Source organism: Caretta caretta, chromosome 6, assembly GCF_965140235.1.
Source record: "Caretta caretta isolate rCarCar2 chromosome 6, rCarCar1.hap1, whole genome shotgun sequence".
In the NCBI taxonomy this organism is placed as follows: domain Eukaryota; kingdom Metazoa; phylum Chordata; order Testudines; family Cheloniidae; genus Caretta; species Caretta caretta.
The window spans coordinates 119,463,985-119,482,938 of record NC_134211.1 but is presented as its reverse complement, the minus strand read 5'-3'; the positions used below and the strand labels follow the sequence as shown (position 1 = coordinate 119,482,938).

General features: G+C 43.5%; 1 protein-coding gene across 1 annotated transcript in view; it reads right to left on the bottom strand.

Moving 5' to 3' along the window:
• DHRS7 (dehydrogenase/reductase 7) overlaps positions 1–18,954 on the bottom strand; it is a 35,288-nt gene that overhangs the window by 253 nt on the left and 16,081 nt on the right. The window contains exons 2-6 of the mRNA XM_048853869.2: positions 18,336–18,488; positions 12,386–12,492; positions 10,995–11,234; positions 3,619–3,741; positions 640–855 (exon numbers count right to left, since the gene is read on the bottom strand). Coding sequence (XP_048709826.1) covers positions 640–855; positions 3,619–3,741; positions 10,995–11,234; positions 12,386–12,492; positions 18,336–18,488 — 839 coding nt within the window. The remainder of the gene's footprint in view (positions 1–639; positions 856–3,618; positions 3,742–10,994; positions 11,235–12,385; positions 12,493–18,335; positions 18,489–18,954) is intronic.

Sequence of the window (18,954 nt, the reverse complement as noted above, 5' to 3'; positions counted from 1 at the left end):
ACACCTTTTAACCAATGTTTTCCTCCATTTTCTATTTCATTTGGAAATCCTTCACACAAGACAGTTAAAAAAAATCTCATTCTACTTGTATTAGTATGTGATCAGATACTGACAATACAGTTGTGCAGGAGGACAGCTTTAAGTGTGCACATGAAACTTTTGCTGCTTGGCTTTAGAGTGCTTAATACAGGTTTTTCTGCCTAAAATGAGGCTTTTGTCTCAGACACAGCTTAAAGTATGTGACACAAGTCCTACTTGCAAGGAAGTGAGAGATTGTCAGCCTGTCTGAATTTCAAATATATTGCTCAAGTCACTTTAAATATTATAGTAGTGACAGAGAATAGTGCAGGCCAGGTCTATAGCAGCTGCTCAGTATCCAGCTCTGAACCTACATTTCTGCAGTGCAGACTAGATACATTTGAGGTGAAATGTTTTGTCATAAGCATACTAATTTCACTGTTCTGCTGCTTGAACAGCAATAACCCATGGGGCTGTATATTCTCGTGTAGTGTCCAAATGTGGTACCAAGCAGGGAGGAAGATGAACAGCAGACTCAGATTGCAGCCTACGTTGATGGCTAAAGTCTCTCTACAGAGAGAGGAAAGGATATACAAAAACACCCGCTTAGGAATGGCTTACCACTCCACGCTTGAAGTTTTGTATTCTTATTTTGCCCATCTTGTTCATAAGCCACCATGCCCAGGTGGGTGCATATTGCCAAAGGTAGCAGACTGCTAGATATGGGTGATCGCTGATCCAGGCTTCTTTCAGATCATTTACCATGCTGACCAATGTAAGCCGAACGCAGCGATCAGTTGGCATTTTGTGGGACTGATCACCGGTGTTTTCTAGTGACTGGGAAGAAAAGAGGAATGATGAAATGCTACAGAACTTTTGCATCAAGAAAATTACTTCGTTCCCCTATCTTTGGATTTCCTGTGTACCCATCATCAGAGCATTTAGGCACTATATACATAATTTAAAACTAAATTTCTACCTCAGTGCTGTTCTCCCTTCTTCCCTCATTTATGCTGCATCCTTAAGGGGGAGTTATACTTTGGTTTTAAATGGATCACAGCTCACTGCATATGTATCCCTAAGGATAATAAAATAAAGTCTCTTGTGGCTTCTGGCAAAGTAGGCTGGCCAGAGGACCAGTCTCTATTTATTTTAGATGAATAGTGTAGGACTTTGGGTAAATGAAGCCTATATAATGCCCCTCGGCCCAAAGCCCCACCTAAGCAGCTAGATGTGTGTGCTAAGGAGAAGTAATTTTCCTCCAAAGGCTACAGCTGCTCTACCAGGCTACTTCATCCCAACAGCTACCTGGCCCTGTGTCATCCTAATGCATGGCAGTGGGCTGAAAGATGTGCATAGCAAGCTTGGGCCTATACCTGCTACTGTCTGAAAAGGGAACAATTGAACTGGGCTCCATGCAGAGTGTATGCATTTGCTACACATTCAGACATTTCAGCCTCTCTTCCACACAGCAGAACCACATGGATTCTTCGGAGGGGTCTGCTCCAGCCCCCTCATTCTAGAATATTAATCTTGTATTGATTTCTGAGTGGGAACAGCTTCATTTAAGAGTCATGAATAAGTAAAGCACACCAATCTTTTTTTATGCCATCTCCCTTTATGGTGGCTTTTAAGCTGAGACATTGTGCTCATAAATTAAGCCTCCAATCACTGAGAAGAAGTCAGTTCAGGTGTTAGACAACTTGATATTGCAGGGCTGAATAAAATTGGATTTACTGGTATTGAAGTCAGAGGTCAGCAGTCCCACCACACTGCAGGCTTGAGGACTAGAATTCTAAAGAAGCTACTGTGAATTGTGTTGATATGCCAGTGAAGGCTTCCACTGCTGGCAGGAGCCTTGCCTTACATAGTTTCAGCAAATAGAAAGCAGGAGATGCTCTTGACCAGGATATTATAGCTGTTCTAGTTCATTTAAGATGTGTTGAATCTGGCTGTGATGAAGGTGAAAGATGTGTGTTATATGCACACTTGTTTTGCGTGTCCTTTATGAGACCCTCTTAGCCCTAGGCCTACCTTCCCAAAAAGGAACCCCACACCACTGAGCCCCATGTTCACATCAAGGACACTTCCCTGTCAAAAAGCCCAACCAGAATGCTTTGCAATCTTACATGCTAATGCTATGATAAGTATTTAAATTTTACCAGCCTTTGAACCATTCTTTAAAACCCAATTAGGTCCAAAATCTGACATACTTAAACATGGTTTATAATTTGGTATAATATAAAAGCACATACTGCATTTTAGAGTGGATATTTAAGTTTACTATACTGCAACTGAGAAATTAAGTACACTGCACCATTAGGTGGTCCATGGCACCAGGCTTCGCTGCAGCAGAAGCTGTTGGTAATAGTCTGCTTTCCGATTCCAGGAGGGAAAAGGACCCTAGGGCAGGCTGCTAAGGAAAACACTCCCTGATTGATTGGTTGTGGAGGGAGGCAGGACCAGACTTCTTTTCCCCAGGCATCTGAGAAATTTTTTATTTTTAAGACTCAAATGAAGGTTTTGCTCTCAGTGGAGTTTTAATAGAATAAATAGCTTTAGACACAATGTTTTATTTTTTGTGAAAATACAATTACACAAACACCTGCCAGAACCTGGCTCGAATGTACAGGAGAGGTGGACTGTTCCCCACATGGCATGGAATTACCCTAGGTATTATGTTTGCTGGGTAGTTTGTAGACAACAACAAAAAAATGTTTACCAACTTCAGTTACTAGGGTTTTTTTTGCTGGATTGTTTAGCTGAAACAGTTTTGAAACTTGAGAGATTTTCCTTGGCTTTCCATAGGAAATAAGAATGAATGCCTTGAAGTTGATGACAGAAGGAGCTTTACCAATGATTGCATCATAGAGTCAACAGAATAGGGAACTTTGTGTGTTGAGCAGACAGAAGTTGCCTAGATGGCAGCTAATGTATTCTGCATTTCAAAGTTCTGTGGGACTAATCCAGACCCTTCCCTTGCAGCTGCAAAAGGGTTTGTATGCAAGAGAACAGGGTGATTCTGTGAGTAAAAGGTGACTGTACAGGGAGTTTGCAACCACTGGATGGCTGCATAGTGGCAGGTACCAGGTTGCCCAGAATGGGAGAGTGTACACCAAATCACCTACAAAGGAATTAACACACCTGCGCATGTAGGAAAGGGAAGGTTCACCATTTGCAAAGGTGAGTAAGGATGTGATTCTATATGAAGTTAGGGACGAAGGCCCAGATTTTTAAAAGTATTTAGACATGGTGGTGTTCAGCGTTGCAATGACTAACTGATTTAGAAGCCTAAAATCCCATTGACAATGGGATTTTAGGCTCCTAAGTGCCTAAATCACTTACAAACATATTTTAGACTCCTAAATCTGTTAGGCATTGCAACGCTGAGCACCACAGTGCCTAAATACCTTTAAAAATCTGGGCCTATATAATGTTCCTTTATTACACTGTAGGTTATTCATCTCTTTACTGCTGGAAGCTTAGTGTTTGCCAGCAGGAAGGAGCTCAGTTCTACATTGAAAAATCAGTTTTACTGGGCGCTAACAGAATCAGCTTCTACTGTAGCAGAGTTTCAGCAGGGAAATATCTGCTCCTTACCTTTGAGAGGTCTTCAGTAAAGACATTGTGTATAATTTTGGATTGGACAGGTCCTGGACAGATGGTGGTAATAATTATCTCTGGGTATTCACCAAGTTCAGGCCGAAGAGAATTAAAGAAACCCTAGAAGAAAGGAAGTTATGTTGTTATTGCCCCATGCCTCAGTTTCCCCATTAATAGAATGAGGATAATGTTTATGTAGTTCACTGTGGTATTGTGAGGTTTCACTTATTTTAATGAGCATTAAGCTCTAACTCTGCTGTAGAAGTTCCAGGTATTGTACTAAATGCAATCACCACCACCAGTCTTCAATCTTTCATGTTCAGTGACCACTTTGAATATTTACTCCTAGTTCAGTCTACAGCTAAAGGGCTTGGATAGTAAGAGATTGTCTGCAGTCACTGATGCCTCTTTCCGTCAGCTCTCAGAAGCACAAGGGTCTCTATACCAGAAGCTTTCCCCACTCTTGCAGCTCTCAGGTCTGCACAATGCCCACCAACAAAGTATTATGGGGCCTGAATTTTAGAGGTACTGAGCATCTCTAGCACCAAGCGAAGTTAATGGCAGCACATAGTGCTCAGCGCCTCAGAGAATCAAGGCTCCTGATGTTTTATCAAAGAGAGCTGTGCAGGACTAAGAACTGCAGAATCACAGAAAGGAGTAGACTACTGCAAACAAATGCCTCCCAACACCTATGCAGAGAGTAAAGAATAGTTTCTATCATGTTTTAAGTAAAGGACAAGGATTTTGTGTCACAGGGAGGAGCGTGTGACAGGTTGGACCCCCCATCCAGGATGCCACCTAATGTGCTAGGGTCCTACTGGTTCCATCCATTCCACCGGCCTGGGTTTCCCCACCCTGTCCTAGCTGTGCCCGGCCCTCAAGCTTTCTCCAGCACACACAGGTAGGGACACCCATCTGCAAATGGGCACAGACATGGAGATCAACTCTGTGTGGGAGGAATCAGCTTCGGGATTCACCCAGTACTCATGTGCACATGCCCTTTGGGGAGTAAACCCAAAATAATATTGTCTTGTGCTGTACAGAAAAATCTGCACAGCGCAAGCTCATAAAAATCACCCTCTCCCTCAATGTGGAAAGAGAGATGCACAGCTTCTTGCCCCTCTCCCCAGCTATGAATTGCACAAACTGGGTTATGTTATGAACAAGAAATAAATTTATTAACTACAAAAGGTAAATTTTAAGTCATTATAAGGGATAGCAAACAGAACAAAGCAGATTACTGAGAAAATAAAACAAAACACACAAACTAAGCTTAATACACTCAAGAAACAGGTTACAAAGTGTAATTTCTCACCTTAAATGTTATTTTAGGAGAGTTGCAGAGTTTCCGGAACTTAGAGTTCCGGTTATTTCCCTTTACAGACTAGACCCTGTCTCAGCATGGACTTAACTCTGCCTTTCCTTTCAGGTGTTTTTATCAGTCTTCCTTCCTGGGAAGGCAACAGAGGACAGTCCAGATTGCCTTGCTTCCCAGCCTTAAATAGAATTTACATAAGGTGGGAAGCCTTTGTTTCTAGGGGAAAAGTACCAGGAGTGCCCAAGGTGGTATTTTGTACCAGGTGACATTATCACATGACCTTGCAGTGTCAGGGCAACCATGAGACAATGTTTAATTGCAAGGTCCATAGGAAGGAATTCTTGGGAAGATGGGGGGGTCCACATCTTTGAACACTCATTGGCTTTTCCTAATAGCTCATTAAGGCTGATTCTGGTGGGAGTTTCCCAAGCACATACATAGACAATATTTCTGTGTGGGTAACAATTACAACTAACTTTAGATACAGAAAAGACACATGCATACAAATTGGATAAATACATTCAGTAAATGGACCTTTTCTAGGACACCTCACATGCCCCATCTTGCATAAGACATATAATATGAATATGGCACAATTAAGATATTTCTATGAAGAATATGGGGTGTAACGTCACAGAGGGAAACATTGTTCAACAAGACCTTGGACCAAGTGCTCTAAGTGTCCAGTTCTGCACCACTGAATTCAATAGAGAATTTTGCCCTTGGCTTCACTTGGAGCTGGACTGGGCTCCGACTTGAACACACTGCAGACAAATGCAAGAGCGAAGCTGTGCTTTAATTACAAACACGAGATGTAGGTCTACATTGTAATCAGGTGGTGTGATGGCAGCATGTGTAGCAAGATCTAGCTGGTTACTCAAGCTAGCTTTGAACAGCAGCAGTGAAACGTGGTAGCCATCCAAAGCACCAACCCAGGGTCCTGAGTGGATGAGGGTAGCCTATGCTGTCAAGACTTCACTGCTACGGCTACCTGATCTAGCTTTGATCAAAACTAGCTTGGGTATGTCTATGCTTGCTGCAATCACACCTCCAAAGCGCAGTGTAGACAGAATCTCAGATCCTGAGTCCACTGACCTGGGCTCTGAGACTCGCTGCTGTGGTTTTTACTGGGGGTTTGCAGTGGCTGAGAGTACAGATTAGTGATTTTATAATATTATTGCTATTAAAAGACAAGCACTGTCAAAAAGAAACCTAGATATTAGGATAGGTTTCAAAGAAAGCCCAACATTTGAAAGTATAGAAATACACAGTTAAGCACCCAGCAACCCTAACACTGGCCCCTGGTGACACCCTCACTGGAGTGCATTTGCGGAGTGGAAGGATGGTGTTAGAACAGAAAGTGTTATCCATCCATATGCACTTTCAACTCAATGACCACAAACAGTAAGTTGTTCTGCTCCTAATTGCAGTGCTATTGTGCAAGAACTAGCAGCCTTTATGTCTAGCAAAGGCACCTATTTTAGAAGTTTTTGATTAGGCAGCATGCGAAGACATCACAAATCATTCTTTAGTGCAACTCCATGTGCCACCAATTATACAAATGCCTAATTAGGGTGAATAGCGAAGGCTGTCATTGCGCCATTGAGGCACCATGTGCTACCAATTATCAAATTAGGAATTTGTATGAAGAGCATACTGAAGTCCATCATTCTGCATTCTTTATTAAGACTCCATGTGCCACCAATTAAGAATCAACAAATACAAAACAATTACATGTAGACAAACTTCTTAGACCCAGATCATGGCATTAAAGCCACTTCAAAAACCTAAGGTAAGGGTGCTCCTCTGCCATCACGTTAACTAGCATTATACATACAAGTCTTTACAAATACAGTGTCTTCAAGTTGAAGGTTTGTGCTTTTAAAGAATACAAACGTCTTAAAATGTCTGTGACGTGACAAAAGGAGGATGGTAGTAGGGTGGTCAATGAATCAATACATTGACTCTTACAAGAAGATATCCACTAACCTATCCTGAATTTCTTAAAAGCCTTTGGTAAAAATTAAATAAATAAATACTACATCTTGTAGGATAAAGCCCTCTGCTTTGCAACCCTGTGGGAAGCTATATGAATAGCAGTTTGTAGAACCAGGCTCTAGCTGTGAAAGAAACAGAGGAAAGGCGACTTGAGGCTTGTTCTGCTACAGATTAAGGCTGTTGGAGTGCTTTAATTGGTCATTTCCATACTTTCAAATGTTAGCTTAATCTAAGGTTAACTTTCAGTGTCCTGGGGCTTTTTTTTTTTTTTTAAATAAATAGCCCAACCTTACCACCACTTGCAAAGTGCTCTACATCTAGGGACTAGATGACCTCCTGAGGTCTCTTCCAACCCTAATATTTTATGATTCTAGGAATTTAGAGAGCCTTGTGTGCACACATAGTGATATACAATGGGTAAATTGTGTTTAGACAAAAAAGCATTCAGAATTGAGTTTACAGTCAGAAACAAGACTACAGAAATGATCCTGGGGGAGGGTGTTCACGTTTATATGCTTTTTCTCTCAATGGACTTCCAGATCAGCTCTCCGCAGTGTAGAAGTCAAAAGCTGACTTTTTAATCGAGAGCTCGAACCTCCACCTAGGATTTCAGTGGTAAGAGTTTTCAGTAACACCTGACAACGGTCTTGTGCCTCCTCAACAGAATTGGCCTCATTCTTTCATAGCTTATTGACGGGCTTATTATGCCAGCCCTTTGCTTTATAGTATTTCATACACTAAACAAATATCTGCTATGTACACCTTCAAGTCAGGTGTTGAGTAAGGTGGTGCCATTTTACAAAGTCACTGACTAGAACAGTCACTGCAGTTTAAGTTGAAAACAAATCACACTTTAGCAGCAGTTCATAGAATAGTGTGGAAGGCAGATCATATCTAACCCCATAAAGTTATACAAATTCAGATGCAACCCTTACAGACATTGTTTCTTGGTCTATTGCTCTGAGAGCCTTCTACACTGGTGAAGATAAACATACACATCCCCAATTTGTTGCAAGAAATGGTGAGAATAAAGGGCAGGATGCTGAAAGATACCAGGTACTTCATGAGGTGCCATGAGCCACAGATTCTCTTTGAAAGTCATGAAAGTGCTCAAAATTCAAAGGACTGGGCTCACAATTCCCTCAGTTATTCTAGCCCATAAACATGAATGTCAATTCCCTTCTTCACAAGGAGTTCCCATTGCCACTCATGGCTTTCTCCTTTGGATATATGTAATTCAGCCAGTAAGGCTGTAGGTCTCAGATGGGGATTATTTCTATTTCAAAATATAAATAAGGAAACCCCCATATCAAAGTGAACAGAGTGTACAGTAGACCCTCAGAATTACAAACACCTTCAGAATTGAGGTTGTTCATAACCCTTTTTATATTCACACCAATATAAAAAAAAGCCTTGCAAGGAAACAGGGCTGTAATATAGTATGTCCTATAGCAACGGTTTCTGGGGGTTTGGTTTTTTTTTTGAGGATTTCACTGTGCCCCTTGACATACAGCATTGCCAAATCCTAGGATTTTATTAAGTCTTGGGGTTTTTGGAGTCTTCCTTAAAGCCCCAGCTGCTGGAGTCAAGCAATTATTAGAAATAAATAGTTCTCTGAAACCATAAGGGCCAGAAAAAGCTTGAAAGGGGGCACCCTAAAGGCTCCAAAGCCAGAAGGCAAAGAATTTAAAAAACAAACACACATACATCCCTCCCCCCAAGTTCTTGTGATGTTTTGACCACTTATGGTTTTAGGCATAGGTGTGGACTTTTGTTTTTGCTAGTGACGGTTTCTGAAGGGGTGTGTGTGTTGGGGGAGGGAGGAAGTGCTCTGCCAGTTTGCGGGCAGGGAGAGGCTATTTTCAGCCTATTTTAAACACTTCTTTTATATTCTAGTTATTGAATGTGTATTGTTGGTATCTTTACTATTTTAATAATTAAGTTATGAACTACATAATTACATCATGAATTACAGTATATTAAAATTATTGCAATCACCTACAAGCGGTCTTCACTAACGTTGCAGTTTAAAGACATTATGTCTCACTGTAGCTTTCTGGATGAAACGGTCAGCAATCTTATTTGATATCTAGTTCCCTGATATGGTCTTGATGCACGTTAAGGACAGCTACATTATTCAGTTGCGTTTGTCCCATTGATGACTGGAGATAATTTTTAAGTCATTTGAAGCTGGAGAATGAGTGTTCTACAGTTCAGGATCATAGAGGCACAGGCTTCCAGAGTACTGCAGATTTATGACTCCAAGATCTCTTTCTTGAAGGGCAACAGCTAATTTAGGCCCCCCATCATTTTATATGTATAGTGGAATTATAATTTTGCCCTGTGCATTACTTTGCATTTAACATGTAATTTCATCCACCATTTTGTTGCCAAGGCACCCAGTTTTGTGCGATCACTTTGTAACTCTTCAGTCTGCTTTGGACTTAACTATTTGCAAATTCTGCCACCTCACTGTTTACCCCTTGTGACAAAGCTCTGTCCTTGCCTCCGTGGGTTCTGCATTTCCTGGCAGATTTCGCTAGCCTCAGAGGCTCACTGTGCCCTCCACGTAACCCTTCTCTCTCTAGAGACAAGGGTCACAGTCTACTGAGCCATTTTCATCATAAGCCAGTGAGGGAGGTGAGGAGAAGTTATCCTGCCTTGCACAGTCTCTGTTGTCTCCCAGTCTCAGTGACTAATCAGGGAGCGGGCGGGGAAGCCCGGGCCCACCTTCTACTCTAGGCTCCAGCCCAGGGACCCTAATAGTATCAGCTATGGTAGCTGACCTTTTAGAAACATGACATGTACAATTCCTTGGGCTACTTCCCCCACAGCAGCCCTCACTTCCTCAAGCTCCACTTCACTCTTCCCTCAGGGCCTCCTTCCTTTTGCCTGATATGGTGTGTACTACTCAGTCTCTCCAACAGCACAACTTCCTCCCACAGCTCCTGACATGCACACCCACCTGACTGACTGGGAGGCTTTCAACTAGTTTCAGCCATCCCCTGATTGGCTCCAGGTGTCCCAATCAACCGAGTCTTCTCCCTGCCTTCTGGAGAATTCTTAATTGGCCCTAGGTGTCTTAATTGACCTGGAGCAGCTGCCATTTCACTTATCCTGGTACCAGGGATTTGTTTAGCCTGGAGCTAATATCTTTATCTCCCACTACTTTTCTATAGCCATCTGGCCTTGCCCTGTCACACCCTTTTAGAGATCATTTATGAATGGGTTGAACAGCACTGGTCCCAGTCCATGCCCTTGGGGATCACCACTATTTACTTCTCTTCATTCTGAAAATAGACTATTTATTCCTACCCTTTATTTCCTTAACTAGAGTGCCTGGCACTGCTTTCAGGATCATCTTATGATCCTTAACAAAAGGCTTGTCATTAAATTATCTTAATCACCCTGCCTCTGTTTACAAAAAAGCTCCCTGTCCCAAGAGCAGAAGTTGTTAGCAGCATGGAACTCATCACATTCCACACTTAAGCTCTGGCTCATGGGTGCTGAGCACCCCTTATTCTCTCCCCCCCCCCATCCTCCATGAGTGCTTGAACCCCAGAGCACCCACAGAGTCGGTGCCTATGATTTTGGGGGCCTAACTCATGGGTTTTGGATCCCAATACTACCATACTATTTTACCTAAAAATCCTGGGAAGACAGACAGGGAAAAAATTGTGATCTTATTTCAGTTGTAAATCTGTTAGCCCTACCTGAGGTCCCTGCAGTCCCCACCAGCGAGTTGTTGGCTATCCAAAGAGGAAAGGACGGATGGAAAGGAGACACTTTTCCTGGTCACCAGTTGTGCCCAGGTTTGGGAGGGGAGTGTTGTCTACAGCCAGCCCCTTCTGTTAATTCTGAGGAGCTTTAAAATATTTAGGCAGGGGCCCCACAATAAGCATACACTTCTTCAGCCAAGTCTCTCTCCTTGCTGGATGTTGGTTGGAATAAAAGCTTCAGCAAGGACTAGCTGCTCCAGCAATAAAGCTTCCTGGAGATACAAGGTCACTATGTTCCAAGACTGCTAGTTTAGCGAGCCAGATGGAATTTAGCTTACCTGGAGGGCATGCTTGCTGGCACAATATCCCGTGGCGAGGGGGGCTCCCATGATGCCCATTACACTGCTCACAGTTACAATCTTCCCTTTCTCCCTTTGGACCATGTGATTCAGGACATGTTTAGTTAAGGAGACTGTACCCAGGTAATTAAGTTCCATTATGGCAGCATAGACATCCACCTTCGTATCCACAAACAGGGAGCGCTGGGAACGTCCACCATTGTTCACCAAAACGTCAATCTTCAGAAAAGAAACAAATTAATACAAATCTTAACCACCAACATTTTTTCTCTGAGGGAGCACGAGTCTTGCCCAGCTTTTCTCTCCCTAATATCATCTAGCTTTTGTAGCATTGGGTCACTATTAGCTGCTGCAGGAGATGTTTTAGTCACTCTAGTGGCAGAAACCCACAACAATTAAGTCTAAGTTGAGGTTTGGCTAATTTTGATGCTGGGTTAGCAAAAAACCTGACAAAAATAGCTCAATGTAACTATGCTGAGCAGTAGACCAGGTCCATTAGAGGAACACTGGTAGATGGAAACCACATAGCAGGATAGTTTAATATGAAAGAAGCCTATAATCTTGTAGCTAGTAACATCTAAGGCCCTGGTCCTGCAAGATGGTCCATGTGGGCTGACTCTTAGGTCTGCCCAGAGTTCCAATGGAGGAGATAGCAATGGGGGCGGGGGGGGAGGGGGAAGAGAAAGACAACTACAAAAATCAGGACTGTAAAAGCATAAAATGACAAGGGGACTATGGGCACTATCTAAAACTTCCCACTTTATTACACTGCCTGGATTTCAGACTATGTTTGAAGTTAAAGGGACAACCACAGAGCCAGGCATCTGGAGCAGAACACCTACGCACAGGAAAATATTTTATTTATTTCCCCCCCACCCCATATTCTTGATATGAACAGTCAGCTTTTGAGTTATGTACATTTCTGTTGTGCATAACTCAAACAGATATTACTAACACTGCGACATGAAGCTCTCCGAATTTGCTTTCTTGTGTTCAACTTTCAGACCAATACACACACAGTTATGGTTATTCCATTTTCAGTATGGATCTAGAAATGAGGTTATACAACCACAGATCAGGAACAATCAAATTAGATTCTTAGCTCCTTACTCAAGTTATTTGCTCATTGTTGCACCTGTGCAGAACCCCCACTGATGTCAATGGCATGCCCACAAGCAAACAATTGTAGGATCAAGGACTTGATATCCACACAAACGTGTGCATACACATATAAACATACAAAATGGGTAGGTAACTTTGGTTTTGTTTTTATTTTCAATAATTCAGAAAAGAATAAAGGTGGAGGGATGGGGGTGGTTGTAACCTGGGGGGGGGAAGAGAGAGAAGGACAGCCCAAAAATTCAACTCACTCTGCCAAAATGCTGAAGAACGGTTTTAGTTGCAGTTTCATGGAAGCTTCTATCAGTCAAATCAAGGGGCAAAACAAGGATATCTTTACTGCTCAAGTTGGAGATCTCTAAAGTAAAAGAAACTATTTAAAAGGAGCATTCCAGCCAAAACACCAATAAGGCACATTTAATTCCTGATATTTTAAAATAAGTAAATCCAACAGCCTCACCACCAACACAGCTTCCAAAAAGGAAATTCCATTAAGTGGGAAAAGAACAGATTTTGTTTTCTCAAACACAGAATCAGCTAATGGAATGCTATCATAACAGTACCAACACAAAGTACTCTTATTAAATGAAATGGGTTTGTGTATCTTGAACATACCAACACACTCTAGTCTACAAGGCATTTACACATTCCTTATAACCACTGCAATATGGCTTTTTAAATTAGGATTTTAACCAAGGCCTTCAGAAGCACAGAGTATCAGGATCCTTCACATTTTGCCTGTAGGTTAAACTGTTCAGCTGTGTGCATTCCTGAGAACATGCAGGGTATTGTCCTTTCCATGACAGGCAGGGGGCGGTAATGGCCAACCTACATACACAATACCTGAGCCAGAAGCTGGAGAACCTTGAATATGGTTAATGCTATTGGACTACAGAAACAGCTCCTAAAGGCAGAAAAAGGATTAAAATAAAATTTGTATGTGTAGATACATTATTTGGGTGTTAAAACAAATGAAAGACACTAAGCCCTCGTCTACACTATGAGTTTAGGTCAAATTTAGAAGCGTTAAGTCGATTTAACCCTGAACCCGTCCACATGACAAAGCCAGTTTTGTCAACTTAATGGGCTCTTAAAATCTTTTTTGTACTCCTTCCGAGGGGGATTAGCACTAAAAATCGACATTGCTGGGTCGAATTTGGGGTAGTGTGGACGCAATTCTACAGTATTGGCCTCCGGGAGCTATCCCAGAGTGCTCCATTGTGACCGCTCTGGACAGCGTTTTCAACTCAGATGCACTAGTCAGGTACACAGGAAAAGCCCCGGGAGCTTTTGAATTTCATTTTCTGTTTGGCCAGCATGGCGAGCTCATCAGCACAGGTAATCATGCAGTCCCAGAATCGCAAAAGAGCTCCAGCATGGACCGAACAGGAGGAACTGGATCTGATCGCTGTATGGGGACACGAATCCATGCTACCAGAACTCCGTTCCAAAAGATGTAATGCCAATATAGATGCCAAAATCTCCAAGGGCAAATGCGAGGTGTTTACAATGCTCACAACTGCAGCAGTGATCGGAGCTGGCTCCCGCTTCCAGTGCTCTGGCGTATGCATGGGTAATCCAGGAAAAAGGGTGAGAAATGATTGTCTGTTGTTGCTTTCATGGAGGGAGGGAGGGAGGAAGGGAATGGTCACTGACGACATACCCAAAACCACCCATGGCTACCTTGTCCGTTATCTCAATTTTTTTTTTTTAAATTAAGAAAGAATGCGTGGTTTCAAAACAATAGTTACTTTATTTCAAAGCGGGGAGGGTGGTTGGCTGATAGGGAATTAAAATCAACAAAGGGGGCAGGTTTGCATCAAGGAGAAATACACAACTGTCACGCTGTAGCCTGGCCAGTCATGAAACTGGTTTTCAAAGTCTCTGTGATGCGCAGCGCGCCTTGCTGTGCTCTTCTAATCAGTGTCTGGCTGCTCAAAATCGGACGCCAGGCGATTTGCCTCAACCTCCCACCCTGCCATAAACGTCTGCCCCTTACTCTCACAGGTATTATGGAGCACACAGCAAGCAGCAATAACAATGGGAATGTTGGTTACACTGAGGTCTGACCAACAGTGCCAGCGAGCTTTTAAACATCCAAAGGCACATTCTACCACCATTCGGCACTTGCTCAGCCTATAGTTGAACTGCTCCTTACTACTGTCCAGGCTTCATGAGCCATGGGAGCAAGGGGCAGGCGCGACTGCGCAGTGCTGCTGGCTGGGAGAGCAGCCTGAGGCAGAAGCCTCCTGCTCGCAGGAGATCAGGATAGCAGAGTTGAGCGGAAGCGGTGGCGTGAGCAAGACACCATTGATGAGGACGGCTAGCAGTCCTACTGCACTGTCTGCTGCAGAGTTGCAACAGATCAGGATAGCAGAGTTGCAGCGGAAGTGGTGGAGCCGTTCACCATTGATGCGAAGGCACCCAGGAGCTGCTGCTATGTGGCCAAGGCAAAAGAGCAGGAGCCCTGGAGCTGTTACACGTGGAATGTACGGCTGAAAGATTTCTTCACCAGCGACAAAGGACAGGAATACGATGCACCTAAAAATCAAAAAAGGCTCGCACATTTTCCAGAGTCACTACCCTTGATAACAGAACGTCAGTGATTGCATTGGCTACTTGGATCACAGCAGCCCCCACAGTAGTCTTGCCCGCAACAGCAGTGGTGACAGTGAGCTGAGCGGGCTCCTGCTTGCAGTGCTATGGCGGCTGCATGGTTAACCCAGGAAAAAAGCTGCGAAACGATCCTCTGTGAAAGCAACGGCAGGCAGAGGGAGGGAGGGGCAACTGACAACATGTACCCAAAACCACACGCGACAAAGTTTTTGCCCTATCAGGCATTGGGAGCTCAACCCAGAATTCCAATGGGCAGTGGAGACTGTGGGAACTGTGGGATAGCTACCCTCAGTGTACCGCTCCAAAAATCGACGCTAGCCACAGTAAAGTGGACGCACTCCGCCAGCTTACTGCGCTTACTGGGGACACACGCAATCGACTGTATAAAACTGCTTCCAAAAAAATCAACTTCTATAAAAATCGACCTAATTTCATAGTGTAGACATACCCTTAGTGTTCTGTCTTTTTAAGCTGAACATTAATTTTTATTTTTTTTTAAATGTTTTATAGTCATGAAAAATTAAGGCACAGTGGAAAATTCACAAGCGTAACCACTAGAGTGTGCTCATGAGTTTCATAGGGAGTAAGGCCTCATTCACATGGCAAGCTAGTGTACTGCAAGCTGATACACAGTAGATTCACACCTGGGCTTGCCACACATTAATTTGACATGTGAGCAAGCCCTCAGATATTAAGCGTTACTTCGAAGTTTTACAAAGAGAGAGAGACACACAAAAACGAACATTAAGGCCACTTGAGATCAAATCCCAGTAAACTTGTAAGGTTAATTGACAAGAACCAGAGAGTCAGGGAAGGTTAGTGTGACTTCAGTGGCTATTTTTAATGCCCTCTGGCTGGGAAACATGTGAATGATCTTAAGTACTTCCCACAAGAATAAGAAAAGCATCAGAAGGCCATGCAGTGCTCCAAGACATCCTATCACAATCTTATCACTAATGAACCACATAGGCCTTACTGGGAAGGCCATTCAGACAGTATATTTTCTGAAGACAGGTTCTTTTCCTTTCAAAAGGAGAGAAAGGAAGCATGTAAACACAAAAGCCTCAACTATTTCTGTAAGAGTTTTAGTTGGCAAACCAAGTACTAAGCAAACGGCATAGACGTTCAGTAACAAACTGGCTTCCCTCTTATACATTAAGACATGGTTCCATCCTCAAAAGTGGTTTTGTTTGTCTCAGTTTCCACAGCAAGTGCACTCAGATTATATAGCTTAAAATCTGTGCTGGCAACTTTCTGCTTTTATTTCAGCAGCAGAAAAATGTAGTGTAAAGCTAGCCAGAGTTTGTTCCATGCCAGTCACAGATCCCAAAACTTCTAAGCCCGCCCTGCCATTCTGAGCAGTTTCATCAGCTTGAGCCAGAGAATCCACACTCTTCGGGAGAGGGCAGGGGATGGACCCTATAGACACCACCTCTCCTCCTGGACCAATCCCCAGTCCCACACTGTCAAGCTGCCGTTTCTTTTGTCAACAGTACTTTTTTATGGTAAAGCAGAACGCCTGCATTTGTTAATTTCTTCTTGTTATGAAGAAGGATTTGAGGAGGCTTAAATGCATCTCATAAGATATTTTCACTATTGCATCATCTATGTCTGTTTATTACACTGCGTGCTCTTTAGGATGCTTTCAGGCTGATGAATATGTTAGCAAAGCCAAGTGCCATCAATTCCAAGTCTTCATGCTGAATGCATCAGCTTTTCTATTGTTTTGAACAACTGACCTTTCTCACAGTTGCACTGAGCTTGCTTCCTAAATAGTGGCTTGAGAGTCTTCTTCACACAGCAAAGGCAACAAAATTATTCCCTTCCCCCACATCTTAATGTCTATTTTTGTGTGTTTTACGTGTTTTTAATTAGAGTCCACCTGGTAACTAATTCTCTTTCATCTTCGATTGTTTCTGGGCCATAACTACATTAATCTCTTTCTCCTTCCATCATCTGCACACTACAGAGCAAGTAGAGGGCTGCAGCAGGATTTGTTAATGATTACATTTATAGCAATCCAATATATGCAGGCTAGACTGACCTCGTTTCCACAATGCTGGGCAAATACTGTGTTGGACCTTGTTCCTGCCTCCAGCAAGTGTTTTTTCATTAGACCTAACCTTTGCCACAAATACGGAGTCCCTGCTTGTGCACCAGGATGCAGTAACCTCATTTTGTTGAGACTGAAGTCACTGCTGTTGGCATGTCATTCATCAATACCAGTAAAATATTCCGCAGGGTAAACTATTTCCTCAGCGACACCTGTGCAACCTTGTAGTTACCCTGTTCAAACATGTTGAAGGCAGACTGGACCCCTGAATGTTTCTGTTGTTTAGTGAGGCCATGTCTACACAACAGGGACTATAGCAGCATAGTCTCACACCCATCTGTAACAGGGAGTCTGAGCTACTTACACCCACCAAGAAGTTTAGGTGCTATAAACAGGGGCAGGCAAACTTTTTGGCCTGAGGGCCGCATCGGGTTCCTGAAATTGTATGGAGGGGCGGTTAGGGGAGGCTGTGTCTCCCCAAACAGCCAGGCATTGCCCTGCCCCTGCCCCGTCTGACCCTCCTGCTTCTCACCCCCTGATGGCCCCTCCAGGACTCCTGCCCTCCTGTTCCCTGATGGCCCGCCGGGGACCTGCTCTCGGTCCCCTGACCACCCCCAGACCCCTCACCCCTAACTGCCCCACCAGCCCTCCCCATCCAACCCCTCTTCTCCTTCCTGACTGCCCCCACCCAGGACACCTGCCCCCATTCCCCACCCTCTGATTGCCCCGACCCCTATCCAAGCCCCCAACCACCCCCCAAACTCCCCTGCCCAACCCGCTCCCTACCCCCTTACCGCGCTGCCTAGAGCGCCGGTGGCTGGCAGCATGGCTGCACCAGGACAGGTAGCTGCGCCACGCAGCACAGAGCACCGGGTCAGGCCGAGCTCTGCAGCCCTGCCACCCAGAGCATTGTGCCGCGCAGCGGCATGGCTCCGGGGGAGGGAGGGACAGCCTCCCAGGCCAGGAGCTCAGGGGCTGGGCAGGATGGTCCCGTGGGCTGGATGTGGCCCGCAGGCTGTAGTTTGCCCACCTCTGTGCTATAAGATGGTACTGAAGATTACAAACTGCCACAAAGACAATTTTAGCTGCATATCTTGGACAGCTCAATTATTGCTTAACTTTTACACTAAGAGCCTTCCAGAATTTCCACATGACCCCACCCTGTTGGCACAGTGCCTTGTGTTCCTTTTGAAAATACCCTCTTATTTTCAAGAGAAAAAGGCCCAGACTGTTAAATTGCCTAAAACTGCAGATAAGTGCTTTTGACAATCCCACTAGGTGCCTACGCATGCATCTGCAACTTTAGCACCTAAACATTTTTCATTTACTGCTCCTGTAACATTGCATCCTTCAGCTGGAGCTTTCTAAAAATACACAAAACTCAAAGCAAAGCATCTAGGTTATAATAAATGTAAGTTCATAACTGCCTTTAAATTATGAATGTATTCCTGTTGTATGGATTAAGTTTTTTTACAACACTTCTATAATGGCAAAAGTCAGATCAATAATATGGAAGTTACTTTTTTACTTACCAAGACACTTCTGTTTCACCCTTTCCAATTCATTCTCTCTTCTTGCAGAAAGCACAACTAGAGCCCCTATCTTTGCTAGCTGGTAAGCTAACTCTTCTCCAATTCCACTTGAGGCCCCCGTCACCCAGACGACCTTGTCAGGCAGTTCATTTTCTGTTGAAATGACCAAGAAAGCAGTTTATGAATCACTGTTGGCAGCGATTCAAATTTGCACAGTTTATACAGAAACATGGAACCTCACAATAGCATTATTATAAAGTCACTTGTCAGTGTATAACCAGCTATTAAGGTTACATGGATAAGTGCTCAGAAGATCAAGAAGTTCCACAGTTAAGGGCACATGCAACCTTAATTTCACCCTTTTGCACATTACAGTGCAGTCTTTAAGTTATACAATCATACTATTTTTATACATATTTTTCCCTATAGCTTATCCCAACACACCGCAAACTCTGATTTTGTTAAGCCATCTTGAGGACACACACACACGCACCCTTCCTCCACCCATCCCAAAAAAAGAAACCTACATAATTAAATAATATTTGTTGAACCACCAAAGATATTGCATGTGTCCTCTCAGCATAGACACACTTTTGTCCCCTCTTCCCTTTGCTGTTGA